Below are 19,139 nucleotides of genomic sequence, written 5' to 3' on the forward strand. Positions count from 1 at the left end.
CTCCTTAGCCTCCTTCTTTTTCTTCTTCTTTCTCCTTCTCCTTCTTCCTATTCTTTCTTCTTCCTATTCTTTCTTCTTCCTATTCTTTCTTCTTCCTATTCTTTCTTCTTCCTACTTTCTCTTTCTTCTCCTTTTTTCTCCTTCCTTTTCTTTTCTTCTTTCTCCTTCTTCTTTCTCCTTAGCCTCCTTCTTTTTCTTCTTCTTCCTCTTCTTCTTCCTCCTTCTTCTTCTTTCTTCTTCCTTCTTCCTCTTCTTCTTCCACCTTCTTCTTCTTTCTTCTTCTTTCTTCCTCTTCTTTCTTCTTCTTCCTTCTTTCTCCGTCTCCTTCTTATTATTTTTCTTTCTTCTTCGCCTCCTTCTTTTTCTTCTATCTGCTTCTTCTGATCTGACCTTCTCTTTGTATTCTAGTGATCTTGGATTCCTCTCTCCTGTCAGTGGGATGAAGTCAGGTTTGTCATTTTGCCGATGTCTCCCAGCAGGGCCGCCATCAGGGGGGTATTAGGGGTAGTGGTGTGAGGGGCCCGGCCAAACCTAATTGAAAGGGGGGCCCGGCAACTGCCTCGACATTCTTTTCACCAAAAGAATGTCGTGAGCTGCTGCTGCTGCGGGCCCCCTCCCCTCGTCATGGGGGGGCCGTCAAACCGTCCGTCCGCCCGCGCGCGCGCACCCGATCGCGCGCACAATGAAACTCCCGCGCGTGCGCACTCGCGAGCGCGCATCCACGAATGCCCGCACTGGAGACCGCCCGCGCGCGCACCCGCGACCGGCCGCCCGCGCACCCGCGAACGAAGCGCGCGCAGCCGCGGACCCACATGGACAAAACTTACCTGGAGCCTGGCTGGAGGTGAAGGACTGGACGTCTGGACCGAAGACCTCCCCTGGAAGACATCGCCGGAAGAGGACTGGAGTGGGAGCAGCTCTTCTGACAGTGAGTAAATTATCTCAAAGTGCTGTTTATGTATGGCCCTGTTCACACAGTATTTTGCAGGCAAAAAAAAATCTGCCTCAAAATTCCTTAAAGAATTTTGAGGCAGATTTTGACCTGCCCACACTATCTTGCCGCGTTTTTTTGCCGCGTTTTTTGCTCGCGGCGATTGAGGACAGCAGACAAAAAACGCAGCGGAAAATGCATTTTCTGCCTCCCATTGATTTCGATGGGAGGTCAGAGGCAGAACCGCGGCAAGAAAGGACGTGCTGCTTTTTCTTTTTTCCGCGTCTGGCTCCCATTGATTTCAGATTAAATCAATGGGAGGCGGTTTTGGAAGTTTTTTTGGTGCTGATTCTGACGCAGTGTCCGAGTCAATATCAAGGCCCAAAAACTCTGTGAACTGGGCCTTATTGTTAGGGCTTATTCAGACGAACGTGTAATACGTCCGTGCAACGTGTGTGATTTTCACGCGCCTCGCACGGATCTATGTTACTCTACGGGGCCGTGCAGACTGTCAGTGATTTTCATGCAGCGTGTGTCCAGCGTGTGTCCGCTGCGTAAAACTCACGACATGTCCGATATTTGTGCATTGTTCGGCATCACGCACCCATTGAAGTCAATGGGTGCGTGAAAATCACGCCCAGCACTTCCGCAGCCGTATAAACTATGAATGAAAACAGAAAAGCACCGCGTGCTACAAACATACAAACAGAGTGTCATAATGATGGCGGCTGCGCGAAAATCACGCATCATACGCTGCTGACACACGGAGCTGTTATGGACCTTTTGCATGCGCAAAACGCCACGTTTTTTGCGCGTGCAAAAAGCACACGCTGGTGTGAATCCGGCCTTAGGGTAGGACACACTCGGCATGAACACTGCGGATTTATGCAGCACATTTTATTGTGGATAATCCGCAGCGTATCACAGTCGCAGCCGAGGGGGTCAGATATGAACAAATCTCATCCGCACGCTGCAAAATAATGGACCTGCAGTGCGGCTTTTGGCTTTTTAAGTCGCATGTCAATGTATTCTGTGGGATCGCCGCTCCTCTGTTGCGGAAATGCTGCGGTTCTGCCGCAAAAATCACACAAGAGAAGAAAAAAAAGGTACTTTTTTAAATTGATAAAGTTTAGACTTGCCCCGGCCGTAGTCCTGGTGACGCGATCCTCTATTCTTAGCGCAGCCCGGCCTCCTGTCATGACGTTTCATCCCATGTGACTGATGCAGCGGTCACATGGTCTACAGCGTCATCCCAGGAGGCGGGGCTACGTTCAGAAGAGAGAGATGCGTCACCAGGACTACCGGCCGGGGCAAGTCTAAACTTTTTTTCCCTGCAGGATTCCCGCAGCGGACACGCCTCACCAAACCTGCGCCACTATTTGGTGCGGTTTTGCTGGCAGAATTCCCTGCGGCTCCCGGGATAAGCTGTGTAGTTTTACTCCGCATATCCGCCTAGTGTGTCCCTTATGATGTCGCTCCTGGAGCTGCTGCCGCTCTCTAAATAGGCAATTGGTCCAGTAGAATTTGGAATTATTTTTTTTTGTGAACCAGCTTAAAAAAATACAAAACTTTTGTGTTCGGGCCTGTTCACATCACTGTTCGCTTCCGCTCCGGGGTTCCGTCTGAGGTTTCTGTCGGGTGAACCCCGCAACGGAAAGTGAAAGTGACAGCACAGCTTCCGTTTCCATCACCATTAGCGCAGTCGACTGCGCTATTAATTCCGTCCGAAAACCAGCCGGAATGGTGACGAACCACCGCTCCGGGGTTCCTTCTGAGGTTTCTTTCGGGTGAACTCCGCAACGGAAAGTGAAAGTGACAGCACAGCTTCCGTTTCAGTCACCATTGATCTCAATGGTGACGGAAACATCGCTAATGGTTTCCGTTCGTCACCATTCCGGCTGGTTTTCGGACGGAATCAATAGCGCAGTCGACTGCGCTAATGGTGATGGAAACGGAAGCTGTGCTGTCACTTTCACTTTCCGTTGCGGGGTTCACCCGACAGAAACCTCAGAACCCCGGAACGGAAGCGAACAGTGATGTGAACAGGCCCTAACACAAAAGTTTTGTATTTTTTTAAGCTGGTTCACAAAAAAACATAATTCCAAATTCTACTGAACCAACGGCCTATTTAGAGAGCGGCAGCAGCTCCAGGAGCGACATCATAAGGGACACACTAGGCGGATATGCGGAGTAAAACTACACAGCTTATCCCGGGAGCCGCAGGGAATTCCGCCAGCAAAACCGCACCAAATAGTGGCGCAGGTTTGGTGAGGCGTGTCCGCTGCGGGAATCCTGCAGGGAAACAAAAGTTTAGACTTGCCCCGGCCGTAGTCTAGGTGACGCATCTCTCTCTTCTGAACGTAGCCCCGCCTCCTGGGATGACGCTGTAGACCATGTGACTGCTGCAGCGGTCACATGGGATGAAACGTCATGACAGGAGGCGGGGCTGCGCTAAGAATAGAGGATCGCGTCACCAGGACTACGGCCGGGGTCTAAACTTTTTTATAAATTTAAAAAAGGGCCTTTTTTTTTTTTCCTCATTTGTGATTTTTGCGGCAGAACCGCAGCATTTCCGCAACAGAGGAGCAGCGATCCCACAGAATACATTGACATGCGACTGCAGTCACACTGCAGGTCCATTATTTTTGCAGCGTGTGGGTGAGATTTGTTCATATCTGACCCCCTCGGCTGCGACTGTGATACGCTGCGGATTATCCACAATAAAATGTGCTGCATAAAATCCGCAGTGTTCATGCCGAGTGTGTTCTACCCTAAGGCCGGATTCACACCAGCGTGTGCTTTTTGCGCGCGCAAAAACGTGGCGTTTTGCGCTTGCAAAAGGTCCATAACAGCTCCGTGTGGCAGCAGCATATGATGCGCGGCTGCGTGATTTTCGCGCAGCCGCCATCATTATGACACTCTGTTTGTATGTTTGTAGCACGCGGTGCTTTTCTGTTTTCATTCATAGTTTATACGGCTGCGGAAGTGCTGGGCGTGATTTTCACGCACCCATTGACTTCAATGGGTGCGTGATGCGCGAACAATGCACAAATATCGGACATGTCGTGAGTTTTACGCAGCGGACTCACGGACACACGCTGCGTGAAAATCACTGACAGTCTGCACGGCCCCATAGAGTAACACAGGTCCGTGCGAGGCGCGTGAAAATCACACACGTTTCACGGACGTATTACACGTTCGTCTGAATAAGCCCTAACAATAAGGCCCAGTTCAGAGTTTTTGGGCCTTGATATCGACTCGGACACTGCGTCAGAATCAGCACCAAAAAACGTCCAAAACCGCCTCCCATTGATTTAATCTGAAATCAATGGGAGCCAGTTGCGGAAAAAAGAAAAAGCAGCACGTCCTTTCTTGCCGCGGTTCTGCCTCTGACCTGCCATCGAAATCAATGGGAGGCAGAAAATGCATTTTTCGCTGCGTTTTCTGTCTGCTGTCCTCAATCGCCGCGAGCAAAAAACGCAGCAAAAAACGCGGCAAGATAGTGTGGGCAGGTCAAAATCTGCCTCAAAATTCGCTGCGCGGTTCCAGGCGGTCGCCGGTGCGCATGCGCGGGAGTTTGCGGGTGCGCGTGATCGGTCGCGCGGGCGGCGGTGTTTGACGGCCCCCATGCTACCCAGGGCCGCCATCAGGGGGGTATTAGGGGTACTGATGTGAGAGGCCCGGCCAAACCTACTTGAAAGGGGGGCCCGCAGCTCATGACATTCTTTTGGTGAAAAAAATGGGCCCCATTGCAGGGGCCTGTTTTTTTTCTACCAAAGGCAAGTCGCGGCAGTTTGCCGGGCCCCCCTTTCAATTAGGTTTGGCCGGGCCTCTCACATCAGTACCCATAATACCCCCCCTGATGGCGGCCCTGGGTACCATGATATAGTACTGGACGGAGTACCGTTAACAGGCGGTGCCACGGTAGGGGGGCCCAGAAAATGTAGCTGTAGGGGGCCCTGAAATTCCTGATGGCGGCCCTGCTCCCAGTGTCTTTCCCTGTATATTACATATGTATAATCTGTAGAATGACGGGTGTGTTGGGTGATTCAGCCACTTATCCATACGTCCCCCTGTAACACATCATATTATTTATCCGTTTCATCATGTGACCGCTATTCTCAGTATTTCCAATGTGACTGTGGTTTTGTGCTTTCAGCGGTGTCTATGCCGGGTCCGATGGCACGAGACGTGGACAGCTTGGCCTTGTTTATGAAAGCCATTCTGTGTGATGACCTGTTCAAGCTCGACCCCACTGTACCGCCTGTCCCATTCAATGATGAGGTACCAGGCTCCGCATACCTTCTCGGCTATGCTTCAGCAAGGGAGTATGTACTACTAGTCACGTGTGTGTGTGTGTGTGTGTGTGTGTGTGTGTGTGTGTGTGTGTGTGTGTGTGTGTGTGTGTGTGTGTGTGTGGATATATATATATATCCACACACACTATGTCCTGTTATTCCCAACTACCACTGGGGGCGCTGCTCAGTCACATGATTAACAGTCACTATGGGCGTCTCCTCCTGAGCTCTGCTATACCGGGTGTACTGCCCTTCCTGTACGTCTCTCTGTAATATTTGCTGTTGTCGGCTCCTGACTTTGTCCTGTTGTCACAGATTTATAACAGCAGAAGGCGTCTGACCATTGGCTTCTATGACACAGATGGATATTTCCTCCCACACCCAAGCATGAGACGAGCCGTGCAGGAGACCAAGACCTTGCTGGAGGAAGCAGGACACAAGGTGCTGCTGATATCTATGGTGGTGACTGTGATGTGGGGACAAAATCCTAGATCAGGCAAATTCTTCTACAAGACCCTTCTCTGGAGGACATTACAATGACTGTCATATCGTCATCATCCTCATCAATGTTATCTCTGGATTTTAGGGTCACAATGTAAATCAGATTTGCTGTTGGTAGATATATAGGGGGAGGGGATCCTAGTGTCACACTGTCCAGCGCCCCATAGACTTAAGAATGGTGTTGGATCAGGTGGAAGGTTTGGTGCCGCCTGCTGATCTGCAGCCTTAATGGTGAAGTCCATGGTCTGCGGGGGGTCGTAGTCAGGTCAGGGATCTGGTCACTTCTGCGGTGTCCGCTCTACATTCACCCTCTGTGGCTTCTCGTGAGATATCTCCAGAGTTTCTGGCATGTTGTTGGCCAACGTTCTAGCATCTAACAGCGCCGCACTTTATTTTTGGCGCTGAAACGTCTTCCTTTATCTCCAATTTTCACTTAATGGGTCATATTTGCTGTGGAATGCGGCAAAAAAAAAAGGATTAACGTGCGTTAAACTAACGATGACCCCTAAAATTATGAGCGGGTGGGGGAGGGGGCGCAGTCTTGTTCTAGGGCTGATCAAAAAAAAAAGTCTCAATACCAATAACTCACAATAATTGTGCCACATTGACTATAAACCAGCAGCATGTCGTGGGGTACAATAATGGTGGACATGGACGAGAGCCGTGAGAGGAAAACTCTACTCCACCTGCTCAGATGAGCTGCGGGTCCTATGCCGTGTGCAACGTTGTGATGGATTTCACCAAACGCCATAAACTCCTCTGTAAAGTGTCACCATACCGCCCAACATTCAAGTATCACAAAGAGGGGCAACCGGCATCGTTTTTCACTAAGACACGCCGCTAAACCTGGGCGATCCCTCTCCATATACACCCTGTTCAGCCCACACAGTATAATGCCCCCATAGAACCCACCACACAGTATAATGCCCCCCACACAGTATAATGCCCCCACACAGTATAATGCCCCCACACAGTATAATGCCCCCCACACAGTATAATGCCCCCACACAGTATAATGCCCCCATAGAACCCCCCACACAGTATAATGCCCCCCACACAGTATAATGCCCCCACACAGTATAATGCCCCCATAGAACCCCCCACACAGTATAATGCCCCCATAGAACCCCCCACACAGTATAATGCCCCCATAGAACCCCCCACACAGTATAATGCCCCCCACACAGTATAATGCCCCCTTAGAACCCCGCACAGAGTATAATGCCCCCCACACAGTATAATGCCCCCCACACAGTATAATGCCCCCATAAAACCCCCTACAGAGTATAATGCCCCCCACACAGTATAATGCCCCCATAGAACCCACCACACAGTATAATGCCCCCCACACAGTATAATGCCCCCTTAGAACCCCGCACAGAGTATAATGCCCCCCACACAGTATAATGCCCCCCACACAGTATAATGCCCCCATAAAACCCCCTACAGAGTATAATGCCCCCCACACAGTATAATGCCCCCATAGAACCCCCCACACAGTATAATGCCCCCCACACAGTATAATGCCCCCACACAGTATAATGCCCCCATAGAACCCCCCACACAGTATAATGCCCCCATAGAACCCCCCACACAGTATAATGCCCCCCACACAGTATAATGCCCCCCACACAGTATAATGCCCCCATAGAACCCCCCACACAGTATAATGCCCCCCACACAGTATAATGCCCCCACACAGTATAATGCCCCCATAGAACCCACCACACAGTATAATGCCCCCCACACAGTATAATGCCCCCCACACAGTATAATGCCCCCACACAGTATAATGCCCCCATAGAACCCCCCACACAGTATAATGCCCCCCACACAGTATAATGCCCCCACACAGTATAATGCCCCCATAGAACCCACCACACAGTATAATGTCCCCCACACAGTATAATGCCCCCTTAGAACCCCGCACAGAGTATAATGCCCCCCACACAGTATAATGCCCCCCACACAGTATAATGCCCCCATAGAACCCACCACACAGTATAATGCCCCCCACACAGTATAATGCCCCCTTAGAACCCCGCACAGAGTATAATGCCCCCCACACAGTATAATGCCCCCCACACAGTATAATGCCCCCATAAAACCCCCTACAGAGTATAATGCCCCCCACACAGTATAATGCCCCCATAGAACCCCCACACAGTATAATGTCCCCATAGAACCCACCACACAGTATAATGCCCCCCACACAGTATAATGCCCCCATAGAACCCACCACACAGTATAATGCCCCCACACAGTATAATGCCCCCATAGAACCCCCCACACAGTATAATGCCCCCCACACAGTATAATGCCCCCATAGAACCCCCACACAGTATAATGTCCCCATAGAACCCACCACACAGTATAATGCCCCCCACACAGTATAATGCCCCCATAGAACCCCCACACAGTATAATGCCCCCATAGAACCCACCACACAGTATAATGCCCCCACACAGTATAATGCCCCCATAGAACCCACCACACAGTATAATGCCCCCCACACAGTATAATGCCCCCTTAGAACCCCGCACAGAGTATAATGCCCCCCACACAGTATAATGCCCCCCACACAGTATAATGCCCCCATAAAACCCCCTACAGAGTATAATGCCCCCCACACAGTATAATGCCCCCATAGAACCCCCACACAGTATAATGTCCCCATAGAACCCACCACACAGTATAATGCCCCCCACACAGTATAATGCCCCCATAGAACCCCCACACAGTATAATGCCCCCATAGAACCCCCCACACAGTATAATGCCCCCATAGAACCCCCCACACAGTATAATGCCCCCATTGAACCCCCCACAGTGTATAATGCCCCCTTAGAACCCCGCACAGAGTATAATGCCCCCCACACAGTATAATGCCCCCATAAAACCCCCTACAGAGTATAATGCCCCCCACACAGTATAATGCCCCCATAGAACCCCCCACACAGTATAATGTCCCCATAGCTGCCTCCACACAGTATAATGCCCCCATACAGTATAATGCCCCCATAGAAAACCCAACACAGTATAATGCCCCCCACACAGTATAATGTCCCCACACAGTATAATGCCCCCCACACAGTATAATGGCCCCACAGAATATACTGTCCCATAGTGCCTAATAAAGAAATAATAAAATACTGCCCTAGTGTGTGTGTGTGTGTGTGTGTGTGTGTGTCCTCTGCTCCGTATGGTGGCGGGGTCAGTGTTTTACAATAGGGATGATGGTTGTGATGATGAGAGTTGCTGTACTTGACCGTTCTCTTTCCCATTCTCTCACCACAGCTGGTCCCGTTTACTCCCCCGAGGATTGAACATGCTCTGAATGAACTGTGTATCAGAGGGTTTTTTGCTGACGGAGGGACGACCCTTGTGGATAAATTGTGAGTTCCAGATGTGCGGCCTGTGTGTATATGATCTGAGTAATAGTTTCCAACCACCCTATGAGAGAGTTGTGAGGTAATACAGGGGGTCCTCATTTCTTGTAGTGGAGAGCGGTCACATAGAGCGTCTCTGGGGGACCTGTCCAGTATTACACACACAACACATTGATATGAATGGACATTGTGTCATACTTCATTTCTCCTGTGGTGGCACTGCAGGGAAACTGAACACTTACTGCCAGGTTTCCCTGCAGATTACAGCTGATCGCTGGGGTTATTTTAGGGGAGAGAAGTGTTAAGGGGGAATCAATAGTGTAATCTGAGGGGGGATTATTGTAATCTCGGAGCGGTATAAATGTAATAAGGGGGGCAGGATTAGTGTAATCTGGGGAGTGTAGTCTGGGGGGGGGGTGTAGGAGTGTAGTCTGGGGGGGTGTAGGAGTGTAGTCTGGGGGGGTGTAGGAGTGTAGTCTGGGGGGGTGTAGGAGTGTAGTCTGGGGGGGTGTAGGAGTGTAGTCTGGGGGGGTGTAGGAGTGTAGTCTGGGGGGGTGTAGGAGTGTAGTCTGGGGGGGTGTAGGAGTGTAGTCTGGGGGGGGGGTGTAGGAGTGTAGTCTGGGGGGTGTGTGTAGGAGTGTAGTCTGGGGGGTGTGTAGGAGTGTAGTCTGGGGGGTGTGTAGGAGTGTAGTCTGGGGGGTGTGTAGGAGTGTAGTCTGGGGGGTGTGTAGGAGTGTAGTCTGGGGTGGGGGTGTAGGAGTGTAGTCTGGGGGCGGTGTAGGAGTGTAGTCTGGGGGGGTGTAGGAGTGTAGTCTGGGGGGGTGTAGGAGTGTAGTCTGGGGGGGTGTAGGAGTGTAGTCTGGGGGGGTGTAGGAGTGTAGTCTGGGGGGGGTGTAGGAGTGTAGTCTGGGGGGGGGTGTAGGAGTGTAGTCTGGGGGGGGTGTAGGAGTGTAGTCTGGGGGGGTGTAGGAGTGTAGTCTGGGGGGTGTGTAGGAGTGTAGTCTGGGGGGTTTAGGAGTGTAGTCTGGGGGGGTGTAGGAGTGTAGTCTGGGGGGGTGTAGGAGTGTAGTCTGGGGGGTGTGTAATCTGGGGGGGGTGTAGCAGGGCAGTCTGGGGAATGTGTAGGAGTGTAGTCTGGGGGGTTTAGGAGTGTAGTCTGGGGGGGTGTAGGAGTGTAGTCTGGGGGGTGTGTAGCAGTGTAGTCTGGGGGGTGTGTAGTCTGGGGGGGGTGTAGCAGGGCAGTCTGGGGAATGTGTAGGAGTGTAGTCTGGGGAATGTGTAGGAGTGTAGTCTGGGGGAGTGTAGGAGTAGTCTGGGGGGGGGGGGGGTGTAGGAGTGTAGTCTGGGGTGGGGGTGTAGGAGTGTAGTCTGGGGGCGGTGTAGGAGTGTAGTCTGGGGGCGGTGTAGGAGTGTAGTCTGGGGGCGGTGTAGGAGTGTAGTCTGGGGGGGTGTAGGAGTGTAGTCTGGGGGGTGTAGGAGTGTAGTCTGGGGTGGGGGTGTAGGAGTGCAGTCTGGGGGGGGATGTAGCAGGGCAGTCTGGGGGGGCTGTAGGAGTGTAGTCTGGGGGGGTGTAGGAGTGTAGTCTGGGGGGGTGTAGGAGTGTAGTCTGGGGGGTGTAGTCTGCGGGGGTGTAGGAGTGTAGTCTGGGGTGGGGGTGTAGGAGTGTAGTCTGGGGGCGGTGTAGGAGTGTAGTCTGGGGGGGTGTAGGAGTGTAGTATGGGGGGGTGTAGGAGTGTTGTCTGGGGTGGGGGTGTAGGAGTGTAGTATGGGGGGGTGTAGGAGTGTAGTATGGGGGGGTGTAGGAGTGTTGTCTGGGGTGGGGGTGTAGGAGTGCAGTCTGGGGGGGGGGTGTAGCAGGGTAGTCTGGGAGGTGTAGGAGTGTAGTCTGGGGGGGTGTAGGAGTGTAGTCTGGGGGGTGTAGGAGTGTAGTCTGGGGGGTGTAGGAGTGTAGTCTGCGGGGGTGTAGGAGTGTAGTCTGGGGGGTGTAGGAGTGTAGTCTGGGGGGTGTAGGAGTGTAGTCTGGGGGGTGTAGGAGTGTAGTCTGGGGGGTGTAGGAGTGTAGTCTGGTGGGTGTAGGAGTGTAGTCTGGGGGGTGTAGGAGTGTAGTCTGGTGGGTGTAGGAGTGTAGTCTGCGGGGGTGTAGGAGTGTAGTCTGCGGGGGTGTAGGAGTGTAGTCTGGGGGGTGTGGGAGTGTAGTCTGGTGAGTGTAGGAGTGTAGTCTGGGGAATGTGTAGGAGTGTAGTCTGCGGGGGTGTAGGAGTGTAGTCTGGGGTGGTGTAGGAGTGTAGTCTGGGTGGGTGTAGGAGTGTAGTCTGGTGGGTGTAGGAGTGTAGTCTGGTGAGTGTAGGAGTGTAGTCTGGGGAATGTGTAGGAGTGTAGTCTGCGGGGGTGTAGGAGTGTAGTCTGCGGGGGTGTAGGAGTGTAGTCTGGGGGGTGTAGGAGTGTAGTCTGGGGGGGTATAGGAGTGTAGTCTGGGGGGAAGTAGGAGTGTAGTCTGGGGGGGTGTAGGAGTGTAGTCGGGGGGAGGGGGGTGTAGGAGTGTAGTCGGGGGGACAGGGGTGTAGGAGTGTAGTCTGGGGGGAAGTAGGAGTGTAGTCTGGGGGGGGGTGTAGGAGTGTAGTCGGGGGGAGGGGGGTGTAGGAGTGTAGTCGGGGGGAGGGGGTGTAGGAGTGTAGTCTGGGGGGGTGTAGGAGTGTTATCTTGGAGGGTGACATTTTTTAAAGGGTCGTTATCTGTGGGCGCCCAGGTCACCCTCCCATCTCTATAGCAGCATTAACTTGTGTGACACGGACAATGGACCTCCCTGCCCCCAAACCTCAGGATCTTCTCTCCGTTTTGCTGTGTAACGTGACGTCATATAGAAGGTTGATAAAACACGACCTCTGGTGGGCACTGCCCTCGTATTGCCACCCACCCTGATCAACTCCAGACTATAGACCCCACAATTACAACAGACAAATAGTTATTGACATAAACTTCACTTATATCACAAAAAGCAGTTACAAAAAGTCCTAGAAATGTCCCCCAACTGCAAGATCAGGGATAACAGGACCCCCCACCAAACACTGCGCCCCCGATACAGATCATTCTAGAATCCATACACCTAGAAACAGAAAACACTACCAGATGTCACATCAATTAGACAGGAAATACACGCAGCAAATACACACACAGCAAATATACACAGGAAATATACACACAGCAAATGTATACACAGCAAATATACACGCAGCAAATATACACACACAGCAAATATACACACACAGCAAATATACACACACAGCAAATATACACGCAGCAAATATACACACACCAAATATACACACACAGCAAATATACACGCACAGCAAATATACACGCACAGCAAATATACACACACAGCAAATATACACACACAGCAAATATACACACACAGCAAATATACACACACAGCAAATATACACACACAGCAAATATACACACACAGCAAATATACACACACAGCAAACACACACACACAGCAAATACACACACACACAGCAAATACACACACACACAGCAAATACACACACACACACAGCAAATACACACACACACACAGCAAATACACACACACAGCAAATACACACACACACACAGCAAATACACACACACAGCAAATACACACACACAGCAAATACACACACACACACAGCAAATACACACACACACACAGCAAATACACACACACACACAGCAAATACACACACACACACACACAGCAAATACACACACACACACACAGCAAATACACACACACACACAGCAAATACACACACACACACAGCAAATACACACACACACACAGCAAATACACACACACACACACACACACACACACACAGCAAATACACACACACACACACACACACACACAGCAAATACACACACACACACACACAGCAAATACACACACACACACAGCAAATACACACACACACACAGCAAATACACACACACACACACAGCAAATACACACACACACAGCAAATACACACACAGCAAATACACACACAGCAAATACACACACAGCAAATATACACACACAGCAAATATACACACACAGCAAATACACACACACAGCAAATATACACACACAGCAAATATACACACACAGCAAATATACACACACAGCAAATATACACACACAGCAAATACACACACAGCAAATACACACACAGCAAATACACACACAGCAAATACACACACAGCAAATACACACACAGCAAATATACACACAGGAAATACACACACAGGAAATACACACACAGGAAATACACACACAGGAAATACACACAGGAAATACACACAGGAAATATACACAGGAAATATACCCAGCAAATATGCCAGGGACAGGGGAGAGAAGCGGCGCTCGCCTCCTCATACAGCAGCTCATTCTCTTGTGTTGTGCAGTCACCCGGACATTGTGGATCCCAACCTGAAGCAGCAGATTTTCCTGTACAAGATCCCAAACATTGTGAAGAAGATCATGTCGTTCTTTATGAGGCCAGTGGTGAGCAAATGTAACGATCGGCAGCCTGTCTAACTGTGACCCCTGGAAATCTTAATCTGTAGAGAATAAACCCCAATGTAAAAGACTATCAGTAACATGCTGTAACATCTCATACTCCATTCACATCCAGAGCTGCAGTCACAATTCTGCTGTAACATCTCATACTCCATTCACATCCAGAGCTGCAGTCACAATTCTGCTGTTACATCATCTTATACTCCAGTCACACCCAGAGCAGTACTTAGCATTATATAGAGTTTTATCCTGTGATATATTGTTGACAGTGAAGCTGAGGTTCGTTGCGCTCAAACTTGATTTTTGCTGGAATTTTTCCCATATACACTACCGTTCAAAAGTTTAGGGTCACTTAGAAATGTCCTTATTTTTTAAAGAAAAGCCCAGTTTTTGTCAATGAAGATAACATGAAATAAATCAGAAATCCACTCTATACATTGTTAATGTGGTAAATGACTATTCTAGCTGCAAACGTCTGGTGTTTAATGCAATATCTACATAGGTGTATAGAGGCCCATTCCCAGCAACCATCACTCCAGTGTTCTAATGGTACATTGTGTTTGCTGTGTTAGAAGGCTAATGGATGATTAGAAAACACTTGAAAACCCTTGTGCAATTATGTTAGCACCGCTGTAAACAGTTTTGCTGTTTAGAGGAGCTCTAAAACTGACCTTCCTTTGAGCTAGTTGAGAATCTGAAGCATTACATTTGTGGGTTCGATTAAACTCTCAAAATGGCTAGAAAAAGAGAGCTTTCATGTGAAACTCGACAGTCTATTCTTGTTCTTAGAAATGAAGGCTATTCCATGCGAGAAATTGCCAAGAAACTGAAGATTTCCTACAACGGTGTGTACTACTCCCTTCAGAGGACAGCACAACCACGCTCTGACCAGAGTAGAAAGAGAAGTGGGAGGCCCCGCCGCACAACTGAGCAACAAGACAAGTACATTAGAGTCTCTAGTGTGAGAAATAGACGCCTCACAGGTCCTCAACTGGCAGCTTCATTAAATAGTCCCCGCAAAACGCCAGTGTCAACGTCTACAGTGAAGAGGCGACTCCGGGATGCTGGCCTTCAGGGCAGAGTGGCAAAGAAAAAGCCATATCTGAGACTGGCTAATAAAAGGAAAAGATTAATATGGGCAAAAGCTCAGACATTGGACAGAGGAAGATTGGAAAAAAGTGTTCTGGACGGACGAATGGAAGTTTGAGGTGTTTGGATCCCACAGAAGAACATTTGTGAGACGCAGAACAACTGAAAAGATGCTGGAAGAGCGCCGGACGCCATCTGTCAAGCATGGTGGAGGTCATGTGATGGTCTGGGGTAAAGTGGGAGATTTGTACAAGGTAAAAGGGATTGTGAATAAGGAAGGCGATCACTCCGCAACGCCATGCCATACCCTGTGGACAGCGCTTGATTGGAGCCAATTTCATCCTACAACAGGACAATGACCCAAAGCACCTCCAAATGATGCAAGAACTATTTAGGGAAGAAGCCGGCAGCCGGTATTCTATCTGTAATGGAGTGGCCAGCGCAGTCACCAGATCTCAACCCCATAGAGCTGTTGTGGGAGGAGCTTGACCGTATGGTACGCAAGAAGTGCCCATCAAGCCAATCCAACTTGTGGGAGGGGCTTCTGGAAGCATGGGGGGGGGGGGGGAATGTCTCCCGATGACCTCAGCAAATTAACAGCTCGAATGCCAAAGGTCTGCCATGCTGGAATTGCTGCAAATGGAGCGACCAAAGCAAAGTCTGAAGGAGAAAATCATTATTTCTAACCTTGTCAATGTCTTGACTGTATTTTCTAGTCATTTTGCAACTCGTTTGATAAATATAAGTGAGAGTTTTCATGGAAAACACAAAATTCTCTGGGTGACCCCAAACTTTTGAACGGTAGTGTAAGTCTGATATCTCGCCCCGCCAGCTATTGTGTAGAGAATGACCCCCTTTCCTCCGCAGAATCTCATTGTGATTCGTCTCTTGTCTTAGTTTCCCCGACTCGCCAATCACCTGGAAGCGCACTGCGGCTGCAGGTAAGAACTCTTCCCACAATGCTTTGCTGTGTCCTTTTGTAATGTTTACACGTAATAATACGACATCACTTATTTCCGCAGCTGCGCTGAATTGCAAACCACTCTGATTAGCCCTTTAACTGCCTGCGTTGTGGTGTCCCCTTCAGATGATGGCGGATAGATGGATATAATGGCGGATAGATGGATATAATGGCGGATAGGTGGATATAATGGCGGATAGGTGGATATAATGGCGGATAGGTGGGTATAATGGCGGATAGGTGGATATAATGGCGGATAGGTGGGTATAATGGCGGATAGGTGGATATAATGGCGGATAGGTGGGTATAATGGCGGATAGATGGATATAATGGCGGATAGATGGATATAATGGCAAATAGGTGGATGGATATAATGGCGGATAGATGGATATAATGGCAGATAGATGTATATAATGGTGAATAGGTGGATATAATGGCGGATAGGGGGATATAATGGCGGATAGGTGGGTATAATGGCGGATTCGTGGATATAATGGCGAATTGGTGGATATAATGGCGAATTGGTGGATATAATGGCGAATTGGTGGATATAATGGCGGATTGGTGGATAAAATGGCGGATATGTGGATATAATGGCGAATACGTGGATGGATATAATGGCGGATAGGTGGATATAATGGCGGATAGATGTATATAATGGTGGATATAATGGCGGATAGGGGGATATAATGGCGGAGGGATGGATATAATGTTGATAGGTGGATATAATGGCGGATAGGTGGATATAATGCCGGATTGGTTGGTGGATATAATGGCGGATTGGTGGATATAATGGCGGATTGGTGGACATAATGGCGGTTTGGTGGATATAATGGCGGATAGATGGGTATAATGACGGATAGATCGGTATAATGGCGGATTGGTGGATATAATGGCGGATAAATGGATATAATGGCGGATAGATGGGTTTAATGGCGGATTGGTGGATATAATGGCGGATAGATGGATATAATGGCGGATAGATGGGTATAATGGCGGATAGGTGGCTATAATGGATAGGTGGATATAATGGCGGATAGGTGGATGGATATAATGGCGGTTTGGTGGATATAATGGCGGATAGATGGGTATAATGGTGGATAGGTGGATATAATGGCGGATAGGTGGATGGATATAATGGCGGATAGCAGAGTATGAAGGACGGTGGGAGTAGTAGTCGGTCGCTGATCCCTCACTACTTCTCGTTTCAGTTCCGTGAAGGATTTGTGGAAACATTACACGGCGATTAAGGTAAAATCTCCTAGTGTCATGTCCTGTGGGGGGAGGGGTTATACACACAGCGGGGGTCACATATTTATATCATATTTTCTGTGTCACATTTCCGTCGGTCTTTAGTCCATCATGGCCTCCTGGAGAGCGGTGGTGGTCCGGCCGCATGTTGTCTGGGGGGTGAAATACTCCGGATTCTTATAGCAGGGACTTCTCATTACAGGAATATCGCTGCGAATATATCAAGGAATGGAGGACCCTCGGCCTGGACGCTTTACTCTGCCCCATGCTTGGCCCGGCCTTCAACATCGGTCACCCTGGAAAACTCTTTGGTAAATCTGCCACTGGACCTGACACTACAACCTCCATCATGGTCCGCGTGCTCCAGGGTCACATAAAGCTTCAGTATGGCCATCTATGCTTTATGTGGTGAAGATTCCTCTTTTGTCTCGCTGTTGGCGCCTGTTGTACCCTCCCCCTCCTCTGTATCTGGGTGACGTGTGGGAGGAGCCGCCATCAATCACACGGTGGTCGCCCTTGATCGGATCACCAGTTTTCTTTATCTTTTACAGCCTGCTTCGGGTTCACCATGCTCTTCAACATCCTGAATTTCGCTGCCGGAGTCCTCCCTGTGACCGCCGTGACGCCAGAGGATGAGGAGGAGCTGAAGCATTATAAGGGCTATTATAATGATCCCTGGGACAAAGCAGTCATTAAGGTTTGCTCATCATCCGTGGTAAAGAAACTTTTCTGGCACCAGTCACCTGTAGAGCTGAGGCAGTCCGGGTGGGACGTCCGGCCCGGAGGGTAGCGCTGCGCGGTTCCTGTATGGCCGGTTCTACAGCTGCCATTACTGAGGCTCCGCACAAGCACTGACTGGTGCCAGTGGCGGGCCGGAGACTAGTGGTCACTTTAATAATGGGACTCTTGTCTATTTCAGGGTATGGAAGGCGGGATCGGGCTGCCTGTCGCGGTGCAGTGTGTGGCGTTACAGTGGCAGGAAGAACAGTGCCTGCGCCTCATGAAAGAAGTGGAGACTGTGACCCAAGGCCGTGACAATAAGTGATGGGCACATGACCGACTGGATCACAGAACGTCCTATTAGTCGCCGACTCACCATTTCTCCAAAGGGAGGGTTATGGGGGGTTAATATTATATATAAATGATGTATCCGCCGTATATCTACCACCATCCATCCAGTGAAATGGAGACCACCGACTGGGAAATGAGAATCAGCTGGACCCTACCCACTGCTATGCAAGCCTCCCCCTCCCCCAACAGCTGACAACTAAAGATTGACCGGCATCTGACCGGTGTCATACCCCCTCCCGCAACCAAAACTATAAAAATATATGAGCGCCTATCTCCAGAGCCCCCTCAGCCTGACAACAGAAATAGTCAGAAATGCCCCCACCCCTATTAGAGAGGCAGCACGTGGATTAGACTTCTCTCTCTGTCTATATTGGTCTCATTCTTTCCCTTTATCTCCCATGTAATTCCCTGACCCCAAATACCCCAATGTCCGGACTGCGCCCCACAGGGTGTGAGATCTGGTGCCTCATCGAAATCTGTTGTCCTGTCATTCTGGAGTTGATGGAAGATGATCCGTGTGCCTCCGCCTGCTGTGATTGGTCCTCCGCTGCCGCCACGTCTTTTATGTATGAACCTGGACTACGTCAGACATCGCCTATTGTAAAGACGTGTCCACTGCACGGCCTGCCAATCCCCTGTAATAAGAAGCGCAGTCACCTCTCTATCTGGACATATATTCTCACCTGAACGTGTGTGGAGGTTATGGTTATATGTCGGCCCCATTCTACTATGTGGACACGATCGGTGTGTATGTGGCACGGTGTGAACAAAGACTTACAAGGTTTGAGAACAGGAGCGGTCATTAAAGGGTTCACTCAACATGTCCACCAGGACGGCTGGGATACAAATAAAAATACGCCCCTTCCCTCTAGAGCGTCTCCTGTATTTTGTTTCCCAAATAAAAAGTAGCCCTCAATAAATGGGGTCAGGGACTGCATGTAGGGATCGCCAGGGAGTGGTGCGATGATCAGCAGAGACGGCTGAATTCTCTGTGCACCACTGGTCCATTATTACACTGGGAGGCCGGAAAAAGACAAATATTTTATCTGCAAAAGTAAATCCCTTTTTCATAATAACGACATATACCCCGCGTTCCAAATTCC

The 19,139-nt window shown here is 49.8% G+C and overlaps 1 protein-coding gene across 1 annotated transcript in view; it reads left to right on the forward strand.

Annotated features, from left to right (window-relative positions):
* LOC142698246 (vitamin D3 hydroxylase-associated protein-like) overlaps positions 1-18,907 on the forward strand; it is a gene marked incomplete at its 5' end in the record, with an annotated part of 34,559 nt that extends 15,652 nt beyond the window's left edge. The window contains 10 exons of the mRNA XM_075847884.1: positions 409-449; positions 5,091-5,215; positions 5,545-5,670; positions 9,027-9,124; positions 13,550-13,649; positions 15,651-15,694; positions 16,926-16,965; positions 17,168-17,276; positions 17,517-17,662; positions 17,885-18,907. Of these exons, the coding sequence (XP_075703999.1) occupies positions 409-449; positions 5,091-5,215; positions 5,545-5,670; positions 9,027-9,124; positions 13,550-13,649; positions 15,651-15,694; positions 16,926-16,965; positions 17,168-17,276; positions 17,517-17,662; positions 17,885-18,010 (955 nt within the window). The remainder of the gene's footprint in view (positions 1-408; positions 450-5,090; positions 5,216-5,544; positions 5,671-9,026; positions 9,125-13,549; positions 13,650-15,650; positions 15,695-16,925; positions 16,966-17,167; positions 17,277-17,516; positions 17,663-17,884) is intronic.
* Between the last annotated feature and the right edge of the window lie 232 nt (positions 18,908-19,139).

Source organism: Rhinoderma darwinii, unplaced genomic scaffold (assembly GCF_050947455.1).
Source record: "Rhinoderma darwinii isolate aRhiDar2 unplaced genomic scaffold, aRhiDar2.hap1 Scaffold_1013, whole genome shotgun sequence".
NCBI classification, from domain to species: Eukaryota; Metazoa; Chordata; class Amphibia; order Anura; family Rhinodermatidae; genus Rhinoderma; species Rhinoderma darwinii.